At 43.2% G+C, this 21,156-nt stretch overlaps 2 protein-coding genes across 4 annotated transcripts in view; one reads left to right on the top strand and one right to left on the bottom strand.

Moving 5' to 3' along the window:
- Nucleotides 1-802: 802 nt before the first annotated feature.
- TEX36 (testis expressed 36) lies at nt 803-19,736 on the bottom strand. 3 transcript variants are annotated; one of them, XM_040361444.1, is made up of 4 exons: nt 19,653-19,736; nt 3,992-4,114; nt 1,995-2,075; nt 803-1,076 (listed from the first exon to the last, which is right to left on the bottom strand). In XM_040361444.1, the coding sequence occupies exons 1-4, from the start codon at nt 19,701-19,703 to the stop codon at nt 813-815; spliced, it is 519 nt and encodes a 172-aa protein (XP_040217378.1). In that variant the 5' UTR covers nt 19,704-19,736; the 3' UTR covers nt 803-812. The 3 variants fall into 3 exon arrangements, with proteins under 3 accessions (XP_040217378.1, XP_040217377.1, XP_040217379.1); XM_040361443.1 differs by lacking the exon at nt 19,653-19,736 and adding an exon at nt 6,751-6,937; XM_040361445.1 differs by lacking the exon at nt 19,653-19,736 and adding an exon at nt 6,755-6,936.
- Nucleotides 7,038-21,156, top strand: part of EDRF1 (erythroid differentiation regulatory factor 1) — a 103,324-nt gene continuing 89,205 nt past the window's right edge. Inside the window, exons 1-6 of the mRNA XM_040361442.1 lie at nt 7,038-7,373; nt 11,566-11,762; nt 13,657-13,723; nt 15,881-16,006; nt 17,051-17,175; nt 19,710-19,878. Of these exons, the coding sequence (XP_040217376.1) occupies nt 7,302-7,373; nt 11,566-11,762; nt 13,657-13,723; nt 15,881-16,006; nt 17,051-17,175; nt 19,710-19,878 (756 nt within the window). The 5' untranslated portion in view covers nt 7,038-7,301. The remainder of the gene's footprint in view (nt 7,374-11,565; nt 11,763-13,656; nt 13,724-15,880; nt 16,007-17,050; nt 17,176-19,709; nt 19,879-21,156) is intronic.

Raw genomic sequence — 21,156 nt, 5'->3', positions numbered from 1 at the left:
GAGGGAGGAGACAACAGCGGAGGCAGAAGAGCCGGAGAAAAAGTCGTAAGAGACCCCTGGAGCGGCCTTATAAATTACTTTAAAAATCTGTGTAGTTTGTTTTATTATTGACACTTTTTTTTTTTCCCAGGTGAATGGGTAGGGGTACAATGTAGTCACATAGGGTGGGGGGCCGGGATCTGGGGGTCTCCTTATTAAAGGGGGCTCCCAGATCCTGATTAAACCCGCAGACCCTGACAACCAACGGCAAGGGTTGTCGGGAAGAGGCCCTTGTCGTCGTCAACATGGGGACAAGGTTCTTTTGGGTGGGGGGCACCCCCTGCCCCAAAGCACCCATCACCCCATGTAAGGGCATTCGGCCTGGTACGGTTCAGGGGGGCACTCGCTCCTCCCCACCCGCTTTCCTGACCGGCCGTGCTGCGTGCTCGGATAAGCACGCAGGAATAAGGATGTGGAATAAAGACAGTTGATTTTGATTAAGGTTCAGTTATGGTGCCTTCAAAGTCCATTTTCCTTTTGTGATATCTTTCATTGTGGCTGAAATATAAGACGTGGCACAAGTGTAGAATTATAAGTCCACGGCCTCACCTTGTGGTGACATGCAGCCTTCTGGAATTTAATCCTGCTTCACTTTTAAACAAACTTGGCAGGAATATATATTTAAAAAAATGTATTGGCAAATACAATGATGATGCATAAAATATTACCAGTGTCATCTTTAATGATATCATAAATCAGAAAGTATGAACAGGATTATGATTAATGCTTTATAAGGTATAAATTGCTTTTTCATCCATAATGGGGCAGCTGATCTATGGTAGCCCATGATCACCACCAAACCACATGAAACGATTCTCAGGAAGATCTCCACGATGAGCAGAACTTTCATGGTGACATTTTGGAAACCTCCGGCAGAAGGGAGTCGCCATGTCCTGCCTTCCTCTGTAAGAGATCTGGGAATTGGTAAAACCGTCCCAGTAATTAGAAGGTCTGGGAGGTGTGCTATGACATGAAAGGTTGAAGTTTCGGGAAGACTGCTGTCTTGTTTCATGTGGAGTCTTTCTTCTTCCAAGTCCCTGTAAACATATATACAGGTTATCCCCTCTTACAACAGACAAAACCTTTATTTTTTCCTCTTGGATAGAGTGGGGAAAGATTAGAACCTCAGTCTGGTTTTTATTTCTATCAGGGTCTCATTGTAGAGATTTCTCCTAATTTTCTGTGGTAGTCTCAAGATGTCATGATGGAGTAATGAGAAATCTCACCAATGCACACAACAAGGGAAATGGTAAGCACATCCAGGGCCGCTGATGGGCGGGAGGACTACCGGTCCTCTTGTAGGGGGATTGAGCACACAGGGGAGCCCACACGGGGAGGGGGATTAGCGATAGACGACAATTGTCTTTCTTCCTCTAGCAGCTGAAAGCTGGTCTCTCCCCCTTTCCCTGCTGCCAGTTTCTATCTGCTGAGAAAGAGTTTTCCCACACATCCTTTTTTGACCCTCTTCTGCCTCTCTCCATCAGCACTGGGGTCACATTGGCTGATGGAGAGAAATTGAGGGAGAAGAGAAACATTGGTATACTAGGCAGTGCTGGTGTGCAAAAGTGTATTTGCTTTGGAAGAATGAATCCCCTCTAACGGTGGGTGTCCTACATGTGTGGATGTTGCTGCGTTATGTAAAACCTCAAGACTGTCCACAATTTTAAAGGGTCCCTTGACTGAAAAAAGGTTGAGAAACACTGGTGTAGTGTATATTACTTTTTATATGTGCCTGATGCATGTATTTGTGGCCCTGTTTGCAGATGGTGTGCATTGGGGTCAGGCTTTCTGCCATACCAGACAGGGCTATGCTGTGTGACAGAGCTGTCAAAATCATAGGAATGGATGACAGAAATAAAAATCCTTTGGTAGGTATGTGCTTAATCTGTGTATTTAGCTGCTTGTCTGGGGGTCTGCTTTAGTAGGTGAATGGATCACTTTCTTAGCACACTTACAGAATCCAGGTATTCTCCGCTCAATTGTATTGAGTGTCTGTTGTCATGTGAAGAAAATGGAAATCCATGTTGGACTTCAGTCTGCAAACAAGAATACGTATCAATGCTGGTCATTCCAAACAAGCGCCTCCATTTATAGCATTGTTATTCTGCAAAGCACATATACAAATCATTAGAAAGATCTTTATTTAATAAATTATATGTCATGAAAAAATTGGAGGCTGCCATTGCTGAGGTCTCCTACTGAAATGCTGTGCCTGGCTGACCATCTGTGTTAATATTGGAGTCGCTGACCCGGAACAAGTGTGTATACTATAGATTCCTAATCTTAATGCTTTCTCTGAGTCCGTGACTCAAAGTCCAGAAGCAAATGGGTCAGCAATACAACCAGGTAATTTTGTGGCCTCTGAGTCACTGACTCCGAGAAAGCAGGAATCTATAGTGTACATGTCTGCAGCATTAAAGGGGTTGTAAAGATACAATTTTCCTAAATAACTTCCTTTACCTTAGTGCAGTCCTCCTTCACTTACCTCATCCTTCCATTTTGTTTTTAAATGTCCTTATTTCTTCTGAGAAATGCTCACTTCCTGTTCTTCTGTCTGTAACTCCACACAGTAATGCGAGGCTTTCTCCCTGGTGTGGAGTGTTGTGCCCCCTCCCTTGGATTACAGGAGAGTCGGAATGCTCTCTACGTTGCAGATAGAGAAAGGAGCTGTGTGTTAGTGGGTGTCCTGACTCTACTGTAGTCCAAGGGAGGGGGCGAGCACGACACTCCACACCAGGGAGAAAGCCTTGCATTACTGTGTGGATTTAGGAACAAAAATTGTACCTTTACACAACCCCTTTAACTCTTACCTCAGCCTGGGTCAGCTGATTTCCTATCAAACATTCTATAGGCAACCTGCCTACATCTTGGCAGGGGGTTTAGGGGTAAATATGTTTTTTTATTATTTTCAGCATAATAATACAACACATAAATATTAGGCGTCTATATTATATGATGGAACATATTAATAAATATTGGCAGGGGGTTTAGCTTGGCAGCCCCTACAGGTATTTACCAGAGAGAACCAAAGCTGCATATCTCAAGTGTTGCAGACCAGTGGAACACTAATAGTGTTGTGGTGCAGTAGACCATTTTTTTTAATTTTCATTTTCGAATTTTTTATTTTTCAAATTTTTCAATTTTAAAATTTCGAATTTTTCCATTTTCGAAAATTCGAATTTTCAAATTTTTTATTTTTCAAATTTCCCATTTTCGAATTTTAGATTTTCGAACTTTAGATTTTTGAATGTTACAATTTCGAATTTTTTAATTTTCGATTTTTTAATTTTCTAATTTTTCATTTTTGATAATTCGAAAGTTCGAAAATTCGAAAGTGAAAAATTTGTAAATTCGAAAAAAAATTATCGAAATTGAAAAATTTAAAAAAAATTAAATTAAATTCGAAAATGAAAAATTCGAAAAATAAAGTAAAATAATAAAACATTTGAAATTTGGAAAATTGAAAATGAAAAACTTGAAAAATAAAAAATTTGAATATTCGAAAATGAGAAAATTGTAAAATTCGAAAAAATTGAAAATTCGAATATTCGAAAAATAAAAAATTCGAAATTCGAAAATAAAAAATGAAAAATTCGGAATTTCTAAAATTCTAAAATTAGAAAATTAAAAAAAACGAAAAATGTTCATATTTACGAAAATTCGTAAATAAAAAAATTCGTAAATTCGAAGTTTCGGAAGTCCGAAAATTCGGCAATTGAAAAATTCGGCAATACGAAAAATTCGGAAATTCGGAAATTCTAAATTTTTGGAAGTCGAAAATTCGGAAATAAAAAATTTGTTAATACGAAAATTCGGAATTAATGAATTAACGAATTTTCGTTAAACTAATTAGAAACTAAACAAATTGCACATGTCTATGGTGCAGTGAAAGTCTGTGTTTGTCTCTGCAAATGTCTTGGGAAACATAAAATATGCAAATTAAAGTCATTACCTTGTTATAGGTCACACATATCAGAGGCAGTCTCTGCTTTTTCCAGGAAGATGACTTCGCACGGTGAAGCATATCCTGACTGCTTGTTATAGGCAGCTTCATATCCACATGTATGTGAGGAAACTACAAACACAGAGAATGATTAAGAATCAGATGATAAAAGTACAAGCCACAATTAGTGATTCCCTGGTCAATACTTTTTTTTTAGTTATGAATAGAGTAGGGAATGGCTAGAACTCCTGTTAATTTTTATTTTTAATGTCGGAATCCCTTATTTCTCATGCATACAGTGAATGGTTTTGACTCCAGGTCACACCTTGCTTCCCATTATACTCTATGTGCATTCCTTTCTATCGTTTAACCGGTTAACGCCCGCCCACTGTATATGTACGTCCTGTTTTTAAAGATGGATATCTCGCGAGAGCAATAATTCTAACCCTAGACCTACTCTGTAGCTCAAAAAATGCAACATATAGAATTTTTTAAACGTCCCCTATCGAGATTTTTAAGGGTAAAAGTTTGACGCCATGCCACGAGCGGGCGCAATTTTTAAGCGTGACATGTTGGGTATCATTTTACTCGGCGTAACATTATCTTTCACAATATATAAAAAAATTGGGCCAAATTTATTGTTGTCTTATTTTTTTAATTAAAAAAAGTGTTTTTTTTTCCAAAAAAAAGTGCGTTTGTAAGACCGCTGCGCAAATACGGTGTGACAAAAAGTATTGCAATGACCGTCATTTTATTCTCTAGGGTGTTAGAAAAAATATATATATATAATGTTTGGGGGTTTTAAGTCATTTTCTAGCAAAAAAAAATGTTTTAGTCTTGTAAACACCAAATCTGAAAAACAGGTTTGGGGCTTTATCCGTCATTCTATAGATAAAAAAAAAAATGCTGTAAACCGAAATAATCTTAATCTGCTATTCTACTTGAGGAACAGCTGTGGGAAAGAATAAATCGCTATGTCTCTCAGATTTTCCTGCAAATACGTTTATATTTTCCTTCCCTTCTGACATTCCATGGAAAACAATAATAATCCCACTTCATCTCAATTTCACACATCATCACTAAACATAGAGAGTATGTCTGCTAAAGATTGACCTGATATGACCAATGGTTCTGACTCCAGGTCACACCATCCTTCCCATTATACTCTATAGGCATTCCCTTCTGTCATTCCATAGAAAACAATAATAATGCCACTTCTTTTCAATTTTGAACATCATCACTGAACATAGTATGTCTGTTAAGGATTAATCTGATATGTTAATTGGTTTTGACACCAGGTCACATCTTGCTTTCCATTATACTCTATGGGTTCCTTTCTATCATGTATCTGTCATTCCATAGGAAACAGCTGTAATCCCAAATAATCTCAATTTTACAATCTGCTGCTCTGCTTGAGGATTGGAACACCTGTGGGAAAAGTGAAATTGCTATGCCTCTCGATTTGCCTGCAAATACGTTTATATTTTGCTTCTTGTTATACTCTATGGGCATTCCCTTCTGTCATTCACCTTTGTTATGCCTTAAAAAAAACAATAATAATCCCACCCAATCTCAATATTAAACATGGCCACTGATATTTAAAAAGTAGGTTTGCAAAAAATAAATTTTATATGTCTAAGAATTCTGTCACTAATTGAAAAAAAAAAAAAGTCTCCATTATTTTCTAGAATGGGCATTCCATTTAGTTCCATTATTCTCTATGGGCATTCCATCTCCATGTTAAAGTCTATGGGCATTTGTTTCTGTCATTCCTTTTAGTATGTCCCGTGGGTGCATGGTATGTCCCGTGGGTGCATGGTATGTCCCGTGGGTGCATGGTATGTCCCGTGGGTGCATGGTATGTCCCGTGCGTGCATGGTATGTCCCGTGTGTGCACAGCGCACATTCCCTGCACACTCCAGCTGTTAATAACAAATGTATATATATATATTTGGGGGCAGATCCACAAAGAAATTACGCCGGCGTATCTATTGATACGCCGGCGTAATTTCAAAATTCCCGCGTCGTATCTTTGTTTTGAATCCTCAAAACAAGATACGATGGCATCTCGGCTAAATCCGACAGGCGTACGTCTTAGTACGCCGTCGGATCTAAGCTGCAATTTTTCGGCGGCCGCTAGGTGGCGTTTCTGTCGATTTCCGCGTCGAGTATGCAAATTAGCTATTTACGGCGATCCACGAACGTAAATCCGGCCGGCACATTTTTTTACGCCGTTTGCGTTTCGGCTTTTTCCGGCGTATAGTTAAAGCTGCTATTATGAGGCGTACTCAATGTTAAGTATGGCCGTCGTTCCCGCGTACAATTTTTAATTTTTTACGTTGTTTGCGTAAGTCGTTCGCGAATAGGAATTTGCGTAGAATGACGTCACCGTCGCAAGCATTGGCTGGTTCCGGTTTAATCTTGAGCATGTGCACTGGGATACCCCCACGGATGGCGCATGCGCAGTACAAAAAAATTTTCGTTTACGTCGGGTCACAACGTATTTACATAAAACACGCCCCCATTACATCCATTTGAATTCCGCGCCCTTACGCCGCGAGAGATACACTACGCCGCCGTAACTTACGGTGCGGATTCTTTGTGGATTAAAAAAAAAAAGATAAGTTATGGCGGCGTAGCATATCTTAGATACGCTGTGCCCGTCGCAAAGGTACAAGAATCTGTCCCATAGTCTGTGTATACTTGATCATAATAATAATATAATATACACACACACACACACACACATAGAGGCCGCCCTGTCTCACCCACACTCCGTCCCTATCAGTAGAAGGGTTACTCCGGCGTCCTCTAGGCATCCCTTGTAATTCCGCACCTTCCCCTTATCTATACACACATCTCATGTCAGGATCAGAGCTCCTGGTCTCTAGGGAACACAAAAGCGTCCGCCGGTAGCCATAGGAACACCAAACATCCAATGCTTATTTGGTAGAGGGTGATATACAGTGGAAGTAACTTGTCTATGAGAGATTGTCTGAAAGTCAGGCGCCATTTTGTTGTAGCCGCACAATCACACGCAAAACAAGCAGGGATAGGCTGAGGCGGACTGCTGTAAACCGTGATTGGCTGTGGCAGCGACTCGGGTAGAATGTGTAGCACGATAGTCAGGGGCCTGTCTAGCGGAGTGTCCGCTCTCTATGGTATCTGTAGTCTGCGTTCGCTCTGAGGGAGGGAGGCGGAAGTGTCTTGTCTAGGAAATCCGCTGTTCTCTATGATCCCTCCAGTGAGTTCCGGCTGGAGGGACCGGTGTGGAAGTTTCTAGTGTCAGGGAAGCTGAGGAGCGGAGAGGGGACGGTGTATGGAGGGGAGTACGGAGGAGGAGAAGGCCGCACACAGGCCGGACAGTGCGGAGGACACTGAGGAGAGCCAGGTAACCCCACCTGTCATAGCTGAGTACAGGGGCCCCTCACACAACCCCACCCCCCAACCTGGGGGCCCCTCACAGGAGCCAACACACAGCTATACATTATTTTTGGGTGCTCTCTCGTCACTGACCCTCTAGGATAGAACTCTCTCTGTCACGTTTGTATTCAAAGCAGAACTTTCCCCAAAACAACTTGATACAAATAATATTCTTTAGCAAGGAACATACATCCCACATTAAAAGAGTTGTAAAGGAAAACGTTTTTTTCACCTTAATGCATTCTATGCCGGTCCCCCGTTATACTTACCTGACCCCTCGTAAGTCTCGCGCTCGGTCCCGAGATCCTCAGCCTGGCCGCTGACTGGCTAGAGCGGATGGATTGTCAATCATATCCACTGATACAGTGAGCGGGTATGGCCACTCGCTGTATCACGGGAGCGCACCAGCAAGGACTACACACAATGCAAGCTCTCTCTCATGAACGTGTGTAGTTGGTGCGGGGAGGACCAGAGACAGCCGCCGAGGGGCCACTCTGTGCAAAACGAACTGCACAGTTCAGGCAAGTAGGACATGTTTCTTATTTTAACCACTTAACGCCCGCCGCACGACTATTTACGTCCGCAAAATGGCACGGACAGGCAGATGGACGTATATATACATCCTTGCCTTTCCGCGGGTTGGGGGTCCGATCGGGACCCCCTCCGCGGCAGGGCGGCTTACCTCGGGGAGCGATCCGGGACGGCGGCGCGGCTATTCGCTTATAGCCGCTCCGTCGCGATCGCTCCCCGGAGCTGAAGAACGGGGAGAGCCGTATGTAAACACTGCTTCCCCGTGCTTCACTGTGGCGGCGCATCGATTGAGTGATCCCCTTTATAGGGAGACACAATCGATGACATCAGACCTACAGCCACACTCCTCTACAGTTGTAAACACACACTAGGTGAAGCCCAACACGTTCAGCGCCCCCTGTATTTAACTCCCAAACTGCAACTGTCATTTTCACAATAAAGAATGCAATTTAAATGCATTTTTTGCTGTGAAAATGACAATGGTCCCAAAAATGTGTCAAAATTGTCCGAAGTGTCCGCCATAATGTCGCAGTCACGAAAAAAATCGCTGATCGCCGCCATTAGTAGTAAAACATTTTTTTTTTATAAAAATGCAATAAAAATATCCCCTATTTTGTAAACGCTATAAATTTTGCGCAAACCAATCGATAAACGTTTATTGCGATTTTTTTTTTTTTTTTTTTTACCAAAAATAGGTAGAAGAATATGTATCGGCCTAAAAAAATTATTTATATATGTTTTTGGGGGATATTTATTACAGTAAAGTAAAAAATATTGCATTTTTTTCAAAATTGACGCTCTATTTTTGTTTATAGCGCAAAAAATAAAAACCGCAAAAGTGATCAAATACCACAAAAAGAAAGCTCTATTTGTGGGGAAAAAAGGACGCCAATTTTGTTTGGGAGCCATGTCGCACAACCGCGCAATTGTCTGTTAAAGCGACGCAGTGCCGAATCACAAAACCTGGCCTGGGCATTTAGCTGCCTAAAGGTCTGGGGCTTAAGTGGTTAAACAAAAAAACATTTTCCTTTATTAACCCTTTAAATAATTATGTTGCCTAAATCGGTGAGTCCTGTAAATTTCTTCCCAGCATTGCTCCTGTTTTTTTTTTCTTGCTGGAGGCGGCCATTTTACTGAAGCCCAGAGCCCCTGAGCAGCAGTATATCAAAGTGAAACTAAACCCATCCTTTTAACGGTTTAAAAAAAAAAAAAAAAGATACATTCCTGGAATGCTGGTGTTCCATCTGAATCAGCGACCTGTCAGTTTAGGTAACGGAAGTGACATTCTGTCAGCTGCACATGCGTTCCACCGCTGCCAGGTTCACCAACAGTGGTGGCTGGTGCTCAAAAGATTTTTTGGGTAGGGCGCAAAAAAACTGAAAAAACCCCCCCCCCCCCATCAATTGCAGTCACTGTGCCCAACAAGTGCCGCCACTGTGCCCATCAAATTGATGCTACTTTTCCAATCAATTGTCACAACTGTGCCCCATCAAATGCTGCCAGTGTACATCGCCCGCCCAGCACTTACCTGTCTCGGTGGGGCAGTGGGTCACGGCGGTGTCCTCCACACTCCTCGATGTCTTCTCCCGTCCTCTGCTATGATTGGACACCTAATAGGCGTTCAATCACAGCACCTGTTGTTCAGCCAATCAGGTGACAGATAACAGACCGGAGCACCTGATTGGCGGAGAGGCGGTTCAGTGTTAGGAAAGCGAATATTAATTCGCTTTTCTAACACAGCGCTGAGTGAACCGCAAGCGCCCAGCATGGCGCCCGCTGTTCACCTTTTTGGACCACTATTAGAGACTACGGCTCTAATCGGGTGCTTCCAAAAAATACCTCGCCGCTGTAATTCATGCGCACGCAAAGAGGTCGGGCACCTGAATAGGGGGTGGGAGAGCGGGTACCATAGATAGATTCATGCAATGCATGAATCTATCTATGGTGATGGAGAAGTGGCAGGAGAGAGGGGGCGGCGCCCTTTATGGCTGCACCGCCACTGTTCACCAATCTGACAGAACACCTGCAGTCAGAAGAAGACGGCGGACTTCTTACTACACCCAGCTACGTCTTGAATTTCAGAGTCATTTTAGCAATAAAGTACCGACATCTGTGATGCTCTTGTGATGTTACATTTTGAAAGAAGCGAGACGCCAGCAGTAGGAAGGTGGCAGAGGCCATGTTTGTACACCCCGCACTGCTCAGCGCTAAACCTTTAGGGCAAGTTCACGCCACATGCAGCCCCGTACATTTTTGTTCTGCATCAAAAACGCGTAGAAAGTAGGTTATATGGTTTCCAATGGCATAGTTCACACCCAGTGCGGTCAGTTCCAGAAAAAAAAGTAGAACATGTTGCATTTTTCCTGCACTGGACTGTACTGGAATGCAGGAAAACACATAAAAAATGCACTTAACCCTAGTATAGTGCAAAAAAAAAAAAAAAACGGAAACACGAAAAAGCACCTGGAATACATCCGAGAACACATTAAAATCGTGCATGCAGAAACGCATCCGGAACAGATCTGGAATACGATTTTGTGGTGTGAACTGACCTTAGTCCAGATACGCCGTCAAAACTCTGAGTGTGCGGGGTCGTATCTATGCGCCTGATTCTTAGAATCAGTTACGCATAGATTTCCCTAAGATCCGACCGGCGTAAGTCTTACGCCGTCGTATCTTAGTTGCATATTTACGCTGGATGCTAGGTGGCGCTTCCGTAGATTTACGCAAGGAATATGCAAATTAGGTAGATACGCCGATTCAGAACCGTCCGTCCGCCCGGGGGAATTTTTTTACGTTGTTTACGTAAGGCTTTTTCCAGCGTAAAGTTACCCCTCATAAAGCAGGGGTAAGTCATGTTAGGTATGGACGTCGGAAACGTACGAACAGCGTCGTATTTTACGTCGTTTGCGTAAGTCGTTCGCGAATAGGGCTGTACGTAAGTTACGTTCACATCGAAAGCATTGACAGTTGGCGGCGTAATTTGGAGCATGCGCACTTGGAAACGTTCACGGACGGCGCATGCGCCTTTCATAAGAAACGTCAATTACGTTGGGTCACAAGTAATTTAAATAAAACACGCCCACATCATCCACATTTGAATTAGGCGGGCTTACGCCGACACATTTACACTACGCTGCCGTAACTAAGGGCGCAAGTTCTTTCTGAATACGGAACTTGCGCCCTAAGTTACGGCGGCGTAGTGTATCTGAGATACGATACGCCCGCCGATAGATACGAAAATGTATCTGAATCCGGGCCACTCTCTTTATTGCATAAATGACTGTTAGCCACTTGCCGCTCCCGTGTCCAGAATTTGGCGTCCAAAGCCCCAGAATGCAGGACTTGGGGCGCACATCATGGATTTGATTGACAGCAGCAGGAGCCAATGGCTGAGCTGCTATAAATCTATCCAATGAAGAGCCAAGTACACGTGGAGAGAGCGATGGCGGGATCGCACCCACAGAAATTTGGGGCTCAGGTAAGTAAAACGGGGGGGGGGGCGGACACTGCAAGGTGGAATGGCGCAAATTTCCTTTTTAATCCTACAGCTGATCTAAAAGGCATGAAAGCGTTTCTACTGTAGCTTCAGGTTGAAACTGACAATAATATATTTGTTTTTATTTTAGGATTCTTTGCCCTCCCTGGGAGGAAATGAGGTGAAGAGTCGCGCTGTAGTCAAATATTCCTCCGCTCCACCAGCCACAGCATTCGCTCAGCTTCAGGAGAAGACGGACTTAAAGTTACCCCCTGCTAATTGGCTGCGGGAAAATGCCAAACTCGGCCCTACCAGTCTTGGAAGCGGCAAGAGCACGCCATTCTCAAGGTAGAATATGATACCAGTGATTGTATGGAGAGAACTGGGACGGACGCACTTTTTGTATTATATTCTTTTTTTAAACTGAAGTTGCCCATACCTGACCCGAATTTGGGCCAAATCCTGCTTGGTCACAGAACTCTATGACCAAGCACCCGATGAGCGTGGCGAAACATGTTAGAAGGGGCGTGGCTAGAGCGGCGCTGGCAGAGGCCACATTCATCTACCTACTAATGCACTGGGTTGGTGAGCGGTGTCTTTTCTTCCATTTGATAATGCTCTTACACCTCTGAATGGTGCCCTGACCCCAGCTCTCTTCACTGCAACCGGCGGGAAGATCTCTGTTTCAGCTTAAAGCGGCACTGCAAGTTTCTTTTGGACCCCCCTCCGTCCCAGCCACAAATTTAAATAATCCAGCAATCAAAATTAGGAGTGGAAGGGGTATGCTCCTCAAACTCCTGATGGGACCTGTGAGGCTAAATTAAGGGAGGGTGCCTGGATACTGTCACATGTGTTCTCTGATGTCTCTAACCAGGAATTACCGTATTTATCGGCGTATAACACGCACCTTAAGGCCCCTTTCAGACTGGGGCGGGAGCTGCGGTGGCGGTATAACGCCGCTAAAAATAGCGGCGCTATACCGCCGGAATTGCCGCGGGTATCAGCCGCTAGCGGTGCGGTATTAACCCCCGCTAGCGGCCGATAAAGAGTTAATACCGCCCGCAATGCGCCTCTATAGAGGCGCATTGCGGGCGGTATTGCCGCGGTTTCCCATTGTTTTCAATGGGAAGGAGCGGTGAAGGAGCGGTATACATGCCGCTCCTCTCACCGCTCCAAAGATGCTGCTGACAGGAGATTTTTTTGTCTCCCGCCAGCGCATCGCCTCAGTGTGAAAGCCCTCGGGCTTTCACATTGAGTCTGCAGTGAAGGAGTTTTTCAGGCGCGATAGCAGCGCTATTTTTAGCGCTGTACCGCCTGAAAAACTCCTCAATGTGAAAGGGGCCTAACTTTAAGAGGGAAATTTCAGGAAAAAAAACGTTACACCGCCCCCGGCATAATACACGGACCTTCTGCATAATACAGTCCCCTGTACAACACCGCAGCCCCCTTTCATTATAAAGACCCCCACCCCCCCTGCACTCCCAGTGCTGGGACAGGGACAGCGCAGCCAGCATACTCTAAAGTTGAGAGAACTTCACACTGTCAGCCCCTTCTCATACACCGCTCCCCCGTGACACTCTCATTGTAAAGAAAAGCTTCTAAATACCTCCATTAACGCCGTTCTCTCTTGTGGACCCGTTCATGTGACTGCTCTCCTCTCTTTCATTGACGGACTACTCTCCTCCAATCAAAAGCTACACACGAGTAGGAGGAGGCGGAGCGGGAGTAGGAGCGCGGCATTAATTAAGGGATTCAGAGGCTTAGATTTACATAGGACGGGTATATGACAAAGGACTGGTAGCAATGTTTTTTGAACTTTAAAGTTTACTGCCAGCGTTGTCCCACGGCCAGGAGAGGCGGGGTGGCCAGCTTGACACCCTCCCAATAGGTGGCACTGGGGGCGCACCGCCCAATCCCCGCCCACTGTTGGTAAAAAAAAAACAGATATCGGCGTATAACACGCAGGCACAGTTTACCCTCTATTTTCAGGGTAAAAAAGTGTGTGTTATACGCCGATAAATACAGTATATGCTAAAATTACTTTTTTTATATTTATTTTATGGCTTTCTGGTTTCTTTGTGAAGATTGCAATGCACACTGTTTTAATTGTAGAAAATACAGTATTTTGCTTGTGATATGAAATCCTTAGTAAACTACACAAAAGAACGGTTTCCTATTGGTGTGCCAGCTGCTGATCTTGTGCTTTCTTGTATCTGATTGTGTGTTTTGGCTTTTTTTACAGCTTTGGCATGGCCTATGATTTCATAGACTCTGTGGGGAAGGAGGTTGATGTTGTGTCTGATTCAGAGGTAATGTGTTTTATTATTATTTTATAAATCCAGAACCTTATATTTATGTGTAGTCTTAAAAAAACACGGTCACTGCCCATGTAGGATGAGGTGCTGCAGAGTTAACACTACCATTTATTTTATTGTTCAGATACTTGTATAACGCCTTCATATTACACAGTGTTTTACATATATATTGTAAATTCACATCAGCCCTTCCCCTTTAAGGAGTTTACAATCTAAGGTCCCGAACTCACATTCACATACACATACTAGGGTCAATTAAGACAGGAGCTAATTGGCCTACCAGCATGTCTTTGGAGTTTGGGAGGAAACTGGAATACCCAGAGGAAACCCAAACGTGTACAGGGAGAACATGCAAACTCCAGGCAGGTAGTCCCGTGGAGTTTGCATGTTCTCCATTTTTCCCGTTCAATGGAAGTGCCTGCAAAGTATTGGCATGTTTTTCCCAAAATGGGGTTCTTCAGGATTCACTTTGTGTTCACAATATATTGACACGAATGGTAAGTGTAGCAATATGGTTACATTTAACCACTTCCCAGCCGCCGCATGTACATATACGTCGGCAGAATGGCACATACAGGCACATTGGCGTATCCCTGCCTAGACGTGGGTCGGGGGTCCGATCGGGACCCCCCCCCCCCCCCGCTACACGCGGCGGTCGGGTTCCCTCGGGGAGCGATCCGGGACGACGGCGCGGCTATTTGTTTATAGCCGCTCCGTCGCGAGCTGAAGAACGGGGAGAGCCGTATGTAAACACGGCTTCCCCGTGCTTCACTATGGCGCTGCATCGATCGAGTGATCCCTTATATAGGGAGACTCGATCGATGACGTCAGACCTACAGCCACACCCCCCTACAGTTGTGAACACTAAATCCTACAGCGCCCCCTGTGGTTAACTCCCAAACTGCAACTGTCATTTTCACAATAAACAATGCAATTTAAATGCATTTTTTGCTGTGAAAATGACAATGGTCCCAAAAATGTGTCAAAATTGTCCGAAGTGTCCGCCGTAATGTCGCAGTCACGAAAAAAATCGCTGATCGCCGCCATTAGTAGTAAAAAAATAAAAAAATTAATAAAAATGCAAAAAATTGTAAACGCTATAAATTTTGTAAACGCTATAAATTTTGCGCAAACCAACCGATAAATGCTTATTGCGATTTTTTTTTTTACCAAAAATAGGTAGAAGAATACGTATCGGCCTAAACTGAGGATAAAAAAAATGTTTATATATGTTTTTGGGGGATATTTATTATAGCAAAAAGGAAAAAATATTGCATTTTTTTTTCAAAATTATTGCTCTATTTTTGTTTATAGCGCAAAAAATAAAAACCGCAAAGGTGATCAAATACCACCCAAAGAAAGCTCTATTTGTGGGAAAAAAAGGACGCCAATTTTATTTGGGAGCCACGTCGCACGACCACGCAATTGTCTGTTAAAGTGACGCAGTGCCGAATTGTAAAAACCCCTTGGGTCAGGTAGCAGCATATTGGTCCGGTCCTTAAGTGGTTAATGAAGGTACAACATTTAGCAACTCACATGATTGATTATTAAAAGAGGCACATCTAAGTATGCAGGCATCCGGGGTAAAGCTGTCCACATAGACCATTCTCCACACCTCCGGCTCTCACTGCTGTCAGTCTGCAATCATGACCGGGAAGACTACCCTGCAGTATAGAGTGTTCTGAAAGCGAGGCTTCAACCGCCCGTGGAGCGCAGCATGGAAGGAACGACGTTGATGGTGGTGAGGAGAATGGTCTGTGAACAGCTTTACCCCGTATGCCTGCATACTTAGATGTGCCTGTTTTAATCATCAACCATGTGAGTTTCTAAATGTTGGACCTTCATAAAATGTACCTTTGTTGCTACACTTAGAGGCTCCTCTTTTCTCTTTTTATACCCAGTTGTGACATGACGTTGCTTGTATATCAAGTCAAAATTTATAAAAAAAATGTTGCTTGTCTTGCAAAACGCTCTCAAACCAAGGTTTTACTGTACATTGTTGGGCACAAAAAAATCCCCCCCCCTCCCCCCCCATATGCCTGTATCTCCCTCACCGGGAGAGTCGGGGATACTTTGCTTTTCTACGTTATAGTGTTGGATGATTTATGTTTCTATTCTCTCATGCTTTAATGTTTTTTTATTGCCTCACAGAACATAAAGAAACTCCTAAAGATTCCATACAGTAAGTCTCATGTCAGCATGGCCGTTCACCGCATTGGACGCACCCTACTTCTGGATGAGTTGGACATTCAGGAGCTTTTCATGAGGTCCTCTCAGGTGAGGGAATGTAGAACGCTTTGTTGTAGAAAGTTTTCCAGATTGTTTATCAGTATTGTTCTTCAATTCTGATTCATTTTATAATGTTATTATATTTAATATTTTAGTTTTATGTGGGCAACACTGGAAATTCCTTAGGTTGTTCTCTTTTGACATCCTGACTTAGGCTGGCTGTACATTCTACAATTTACTTGTGCAATTTCCATTAGCATTACCTTTTAAACCAGGGGTCTCCAAACTGCGGCCAGAGGGCCCTTTGCTAGCCTTTATACGGCCCTTGGGGCATTATTCCTCCCACTGACGCCAACAATGGGGCAATATTTCTCCCATCGATGCCAATGATGGGATACTATTTCTCCTACTAATAGCGGCACTAATCCTCCTCCTACTGACCACCAATCCTGAGGCCATATTTATTCTTTTTTGTCGGGCCCGGGACATTTCCTGCTCCCCGCTGGCCACAATCCGGCCCTCCTAAAGTCTGAAGGACAATAAACTGGCCCTTTGTTTGAAAACCTTGGAGACCCCTGTTTTAAACTATGGAGTGCAAGGGCCTGCCTGATTGCATACAAATTGGAAGTATTTAGGTTTGACCTCATATTATATGGTTTTGGTAAATCTAAAGGAAAATTGTATAATGTGTATGGCCAGGCTTAGTCTTGTTACTCACCACCTTCTTTCCTTTTTTTTTTTTTTCCCGTTGGGGGGGGCCTGCCTTTATACCTTTTTTAGCAGGTCAGCCTTGGATTGAATTGCAGTGACCCATCTTTCATTAGGCTAACTGCAGAAAATCTGGTTGCTACAGTTAAAGGAGTTGTAAAGGAAAAAATATTTTTGCCTAAAATTAAAAATTCGAGGTTTCACTGTACTGTGTTAGAAGTACTTCCAGCACCCATCATTAAAGGTCATTTTATTTTTACATAGCAAATGTCCCAAAAATGTATCTTTTTTTTTTTTTTTTCTTTTTTTTTTTTTTTCTTGGAGTTCAGTTTATAAGCAAACATGATCAAACAGAGTAACAGATGTAACTAACTTGTTGTGCAGACAGGAGACTGGACATGGCTTAAGGAGTTTTATCAGAGGCTTATGGATCAGAAGTGGCAGAGAAAGAAGAAGAGTAAGGAGCACTGGTACCAGAAAGCCATCCTCTCCAAATTCCTCTATTACAGGTAATGGTTTCTCTTCTACTTATAAAAGGTGATCTATATTCTTCTTACAGAGCATCTCTAGTAAACTTGGACCAAGAAAAATAAAACCACAGGCTCTCTTTCTTGACAAATGAAAATGTATTTGTTAAGGCTGAAGGGTTGGGAGAAGGACACGGCTTTACTGTGTAACATTAACCTCTTCGCTGCCAGAGCCGTTTTAGCGTTTTATTTTTTTGCACACATGTTAAAAAAAAAAAAAAAATGTTGGCCTGAAGATTATACAAAACCCCCAAACATTATATATTTTATGAAAGCAGACACCCTAGAGAATAAAATAGCGGTAGTGCCAATTTTTTATGTCACGTTATTACCTCAAAGGTCTATAAAATTTCTGTAAAAAAAATACTAAAGTGAATCTTAGGGCAAATAAAGGCTGTGCTGAGTAAATAGATACCCAACATGTCCAACCTTAAATTTGTGTGTGCGCGTGAAATGCGTCAAAATTCCGTACCCTATATTTTCTATAGGCCATGCTTCAAAAGCCCCCTATAGGATATCAGTTTAGTGTTACGGAGGAGGTCTGGCGTTAGAATTATTTCTCTCCCTCTGGCTTGCGTGGCGATATGTAACATGTGTTTCCCTTCTAAGCTAGCTGGGTACACCAAGAGCTTGACCCGGAAGTGACATCAGAGACATTGCTTTCTGGATCACAACAAGAACCGGGAGAAGAGAGGAGATGTGTCCGCTCTTCTCCTTCCCCTTCAAGCCGCCGGCACTCGCCATCTTGCTCCTCGGCCCGCAGATGGGCAAGCGGAGCATGAAAAGCATGGTGGGGGGGCTCTGGTACTAAGGGGCGTGTGTGAGAAATCAGGTGGCAACGCTGCCGCCCGAATGCATCAACTGATAGGCCTATCAGTTTCAAACACAATCTGGTGGCTGAAGCCATTGGAATATGTTTGATACCCCCGCTGTCAGGTCTGTATGACGTACGAACTGGGAAGCGAAAGGGGTAATCCTTCAATTAGTGTAGTTGTGCAGCCATATTTTTGTTCTTATTGCTTATATATAAAGGTGCACCGAATGGAGTTTTTGGTGGCGAAACCAAAAATGCAGGATGCACTTGGCCAAGAAAACTGAAACAGAAAATGACCGGTTTAAAAAAAAAAAAAAATTACATATTTTTATATGTAATTATATTCAACTTTTTAATTAATATCATTAATTTAAATGAATATGAATTAAACTTTTTGTTGCCGTTTTTGAGACATGACCTATGAAAAACTTACCATAAGCACAGTAAAATGGCTAGAACACAATTTTCAGCCGATCTGTTTCAGCGGACAACATTTTGGTGCATCTCTTCTTATACATGCTGTACTTTCTTAGTAATACTGCTGTAAATGCCCTGAGCTACTCCTTTTATCTCAAAGGAGACCTGTACTAAGACCCCTTTCACACTGAGGCGTTTTTCAGGCGCTATAGTGCTAAAAGAATTGCGCCTGCAAATGTGAAGGCCCAGAGGGACGCTTTGCGGTCGGTTTGAACCCTTTTTCGGCCACTAGCGAGGATTAAAAGCGCCCTGCAAAAAATAACGATATAGCACCCCCATTGCCCCAGTGTGAACGGGCTCTAATAGAAACTTGAAGGCTTTTTTTTTCGACCCCTAAAAGTTCAAACTTCTTGGCTGCTTTGATCTGGAAATCGCTAACCTAGAGCAAACGTGCAGCAAATAGTCAGGACTGCTGGTCTGCATACCTAAAGGGTAAATCACAGCTAGTCATTTTCTTAAAACCACTGGACAGACTTAAATTAAAGATGGGATCTCTCTCTCCTATCTCGTATCTCTCTCCTATCTCGTATCTCTCTCCTATCTCGTATCTCTCTCCTATCCCTTATCTCTCTCCTATCTCTTATCTCTCTCCTATCTCTTATCTCTCTCTCCTATCTCGTATCTCTCTCTCCTATCTCGTATCTCTCTCTCCTATCTCGTATCTCTCTCTCCTATCTCTCTCGTATCTCTCTCGTATCTCTCTCGTATCTCTCTCGTATCTCTCTCTCTCTCTATATATATATATAATCTCTATCTCTCTCATACACACACACATTTGGACCTGGGTCCTACCCCAGAAAGTGATGTTAAATTCAACACAGGGATGTTTTTAACATTTATCATACACTGTACTGAACAGATTCACTTTTAGGCTGCATTCACACCTAAGCGACAGCCGCGTACGCGTGTAGCGGCAGATTTGCCGCGATTACAAATGTTTCTTTTTTTTTTCTAAAGTATTCCCATTGCTGTCTATGGGAAAACGCGCCTGTCGCGTGAAAAAAAGGGTCCGGGACTTTTTTTCAGGCGACAGGCGTTGCGCGTCTATGAGATGTGAACCATCTCCATAGACGGCAATGGGAATTCTCCCCTCTAGCGACAGAAGCGTCCCGCGTCGGGCGTTTTGTCGCTTAGGTGTGAATGGGGTCTAAATAATATGCAATATCACCTTGAGTTTCGTGACTGACGTTTTCTTTTCTGTTTTGTTTCTTTCTTGCATTTCCAGTATTAATGGTGATGACACAGCTGAGCCAGTACCCACCACCCCTCCTGAGCCCAGAGAAGTTCCAGATTTTCAGAATCTTAGTGAGTCCCCAGGAAGAGACCATATAGCTTGGCCTGCCCCGTTTGAGACGTTGCCTTCTGTATCGGAGGAAGGGGGAGCTTCCAATCAGGTTTGATTCAGGATCACATGTTGTGTGGTGTTGTCTGTGCTCAGCTATAACTTCACACTGACGGCATGGCTTGAGCCTGTTGGTCTGTATACAGGAAGGTGTTATACTGACCCGACATTTGTCTCTCCCACAACTATTTTATAGTCTGACTCATTCTCCTATTTCTAGAGCTTATTTACACAATAGTTATTCATACTGTCGCAGGAGTGTTCAAGTGAAGGTGCCTTTCATAGTGGATGTGGCATTCTGTTATTTTTACCATACAAATGTTGCTCATATGCTCTTCCGTGGAGAGGCACAAGACTGGCAACTCTCCCGCACAATAAGCTCTCATGAGCAGGATCACAGGCAGCACTGGGCAGGGATTCTGTTTGTGGGTCCCATAGACTTGAACTTGATTACAGGTAGTGGTGGGTTTTAGATGCAGATGGTGCTTGGAGGACAAGGGATAGAATAAATAAGTGATACTTTGGTTGATTTCAGGCCTGTTTTGACTGCGGACTGAACAGATTTCAGTTCTTTAGTGTGCTATTAATGCTTGCTGACGTGTGGTGAACAGGATTCTGCTGAGATGGAAGGCAAACAGTTCAATGACCATTTAAGCCAGGGTTTGACAAATTTGCTTGGAATCTCGGAGCCAGCTAAAAAAGTTAGGAGCCAGAAAACGCACCCCGTCCCGACGAGCTTGCGCGCAGAAGCGAACACATACATGAGCAGCGCCTGCATATGTAAACGGTGTTCAAACCACACATGTGAGGTATCGCTGCGATTGGTAGAGCGAGAGCAATAATTCTAGCCCTAGACCTCCTCTGTAACTCAAAACATGCAACCTGTAGATTTTTTTAAACGTCGCCTATGAAGATTTTAAAGGGTAAAAGTTTGTCGGCATTCCACGAGCGGACGCAATTTTGAAGCGTGACATGTTGGGTATGAATTTACTCGGCGTAACATTATCTTTCATAATATTAAAAAAAATGGGGATAACTTTACTGTTGTCTTATTTTTTAATTTAAAAAAGTGTAATTTTTTCCCAAAAAAGTGCGCTTGTAAGACCGCTGCGCAAATACGGCGTGACAGAATGTATTGCAACGATCGCCATTTTATTCTCTAGGGTGTTAGGATAAAAAATATATATAATGTTTGGGGGTTCTAATTAGAGGGAAGAAGATGGCAGTGAAAATAGTGAAAAATGACATTAGAATTGCAGTTTAACTTGTAATGCTTAACTTGTAATACCAACGGCCACCACCAGATGGCGCCAGCTCACATCTGGTGGTA

The sequence above is a fragment of the Rana temporaria genome, chromosome 8 (genome assembly GCF_905171775.1).
Source record: "Rana temporaria chromosome 8, aRanTem1.1, whole genome shotgun sequence".
Classification (NCBI taxonomy): Eukaryota; Metazoa; Chordata; class Amphibia; order Anura; family Ranidae; genus Rana; species Rana temporaria.
This window is presented reverse-complemented; position numbering and strand designations above follow the sequence as displayed.

Bases quoted from the DNA above. Each gene is read 5' to 3' on its own strand.
- TEX36 (XM_040361444.1), bottom strand. From the start codon at position 19,703: ATGCAAGAAAGAAACAAAACAGAAAAGAAAACGTCAGTCACGAAACTC. The intron at 4,115-19,652 runs GTGATATTGCAT...CTGTGTTTGTAG, and splicing joins CGTCAGTCACGAAACTCAAG to TTTCCTCACATACATGTGGA. The intron at 2,076-3,991 runs GTAATGACTTTA...TCTTGTTTGCAG, and splicing joins TATGTGTGACCTATAACAAG to ACTGAAGTCCAACATGGATT.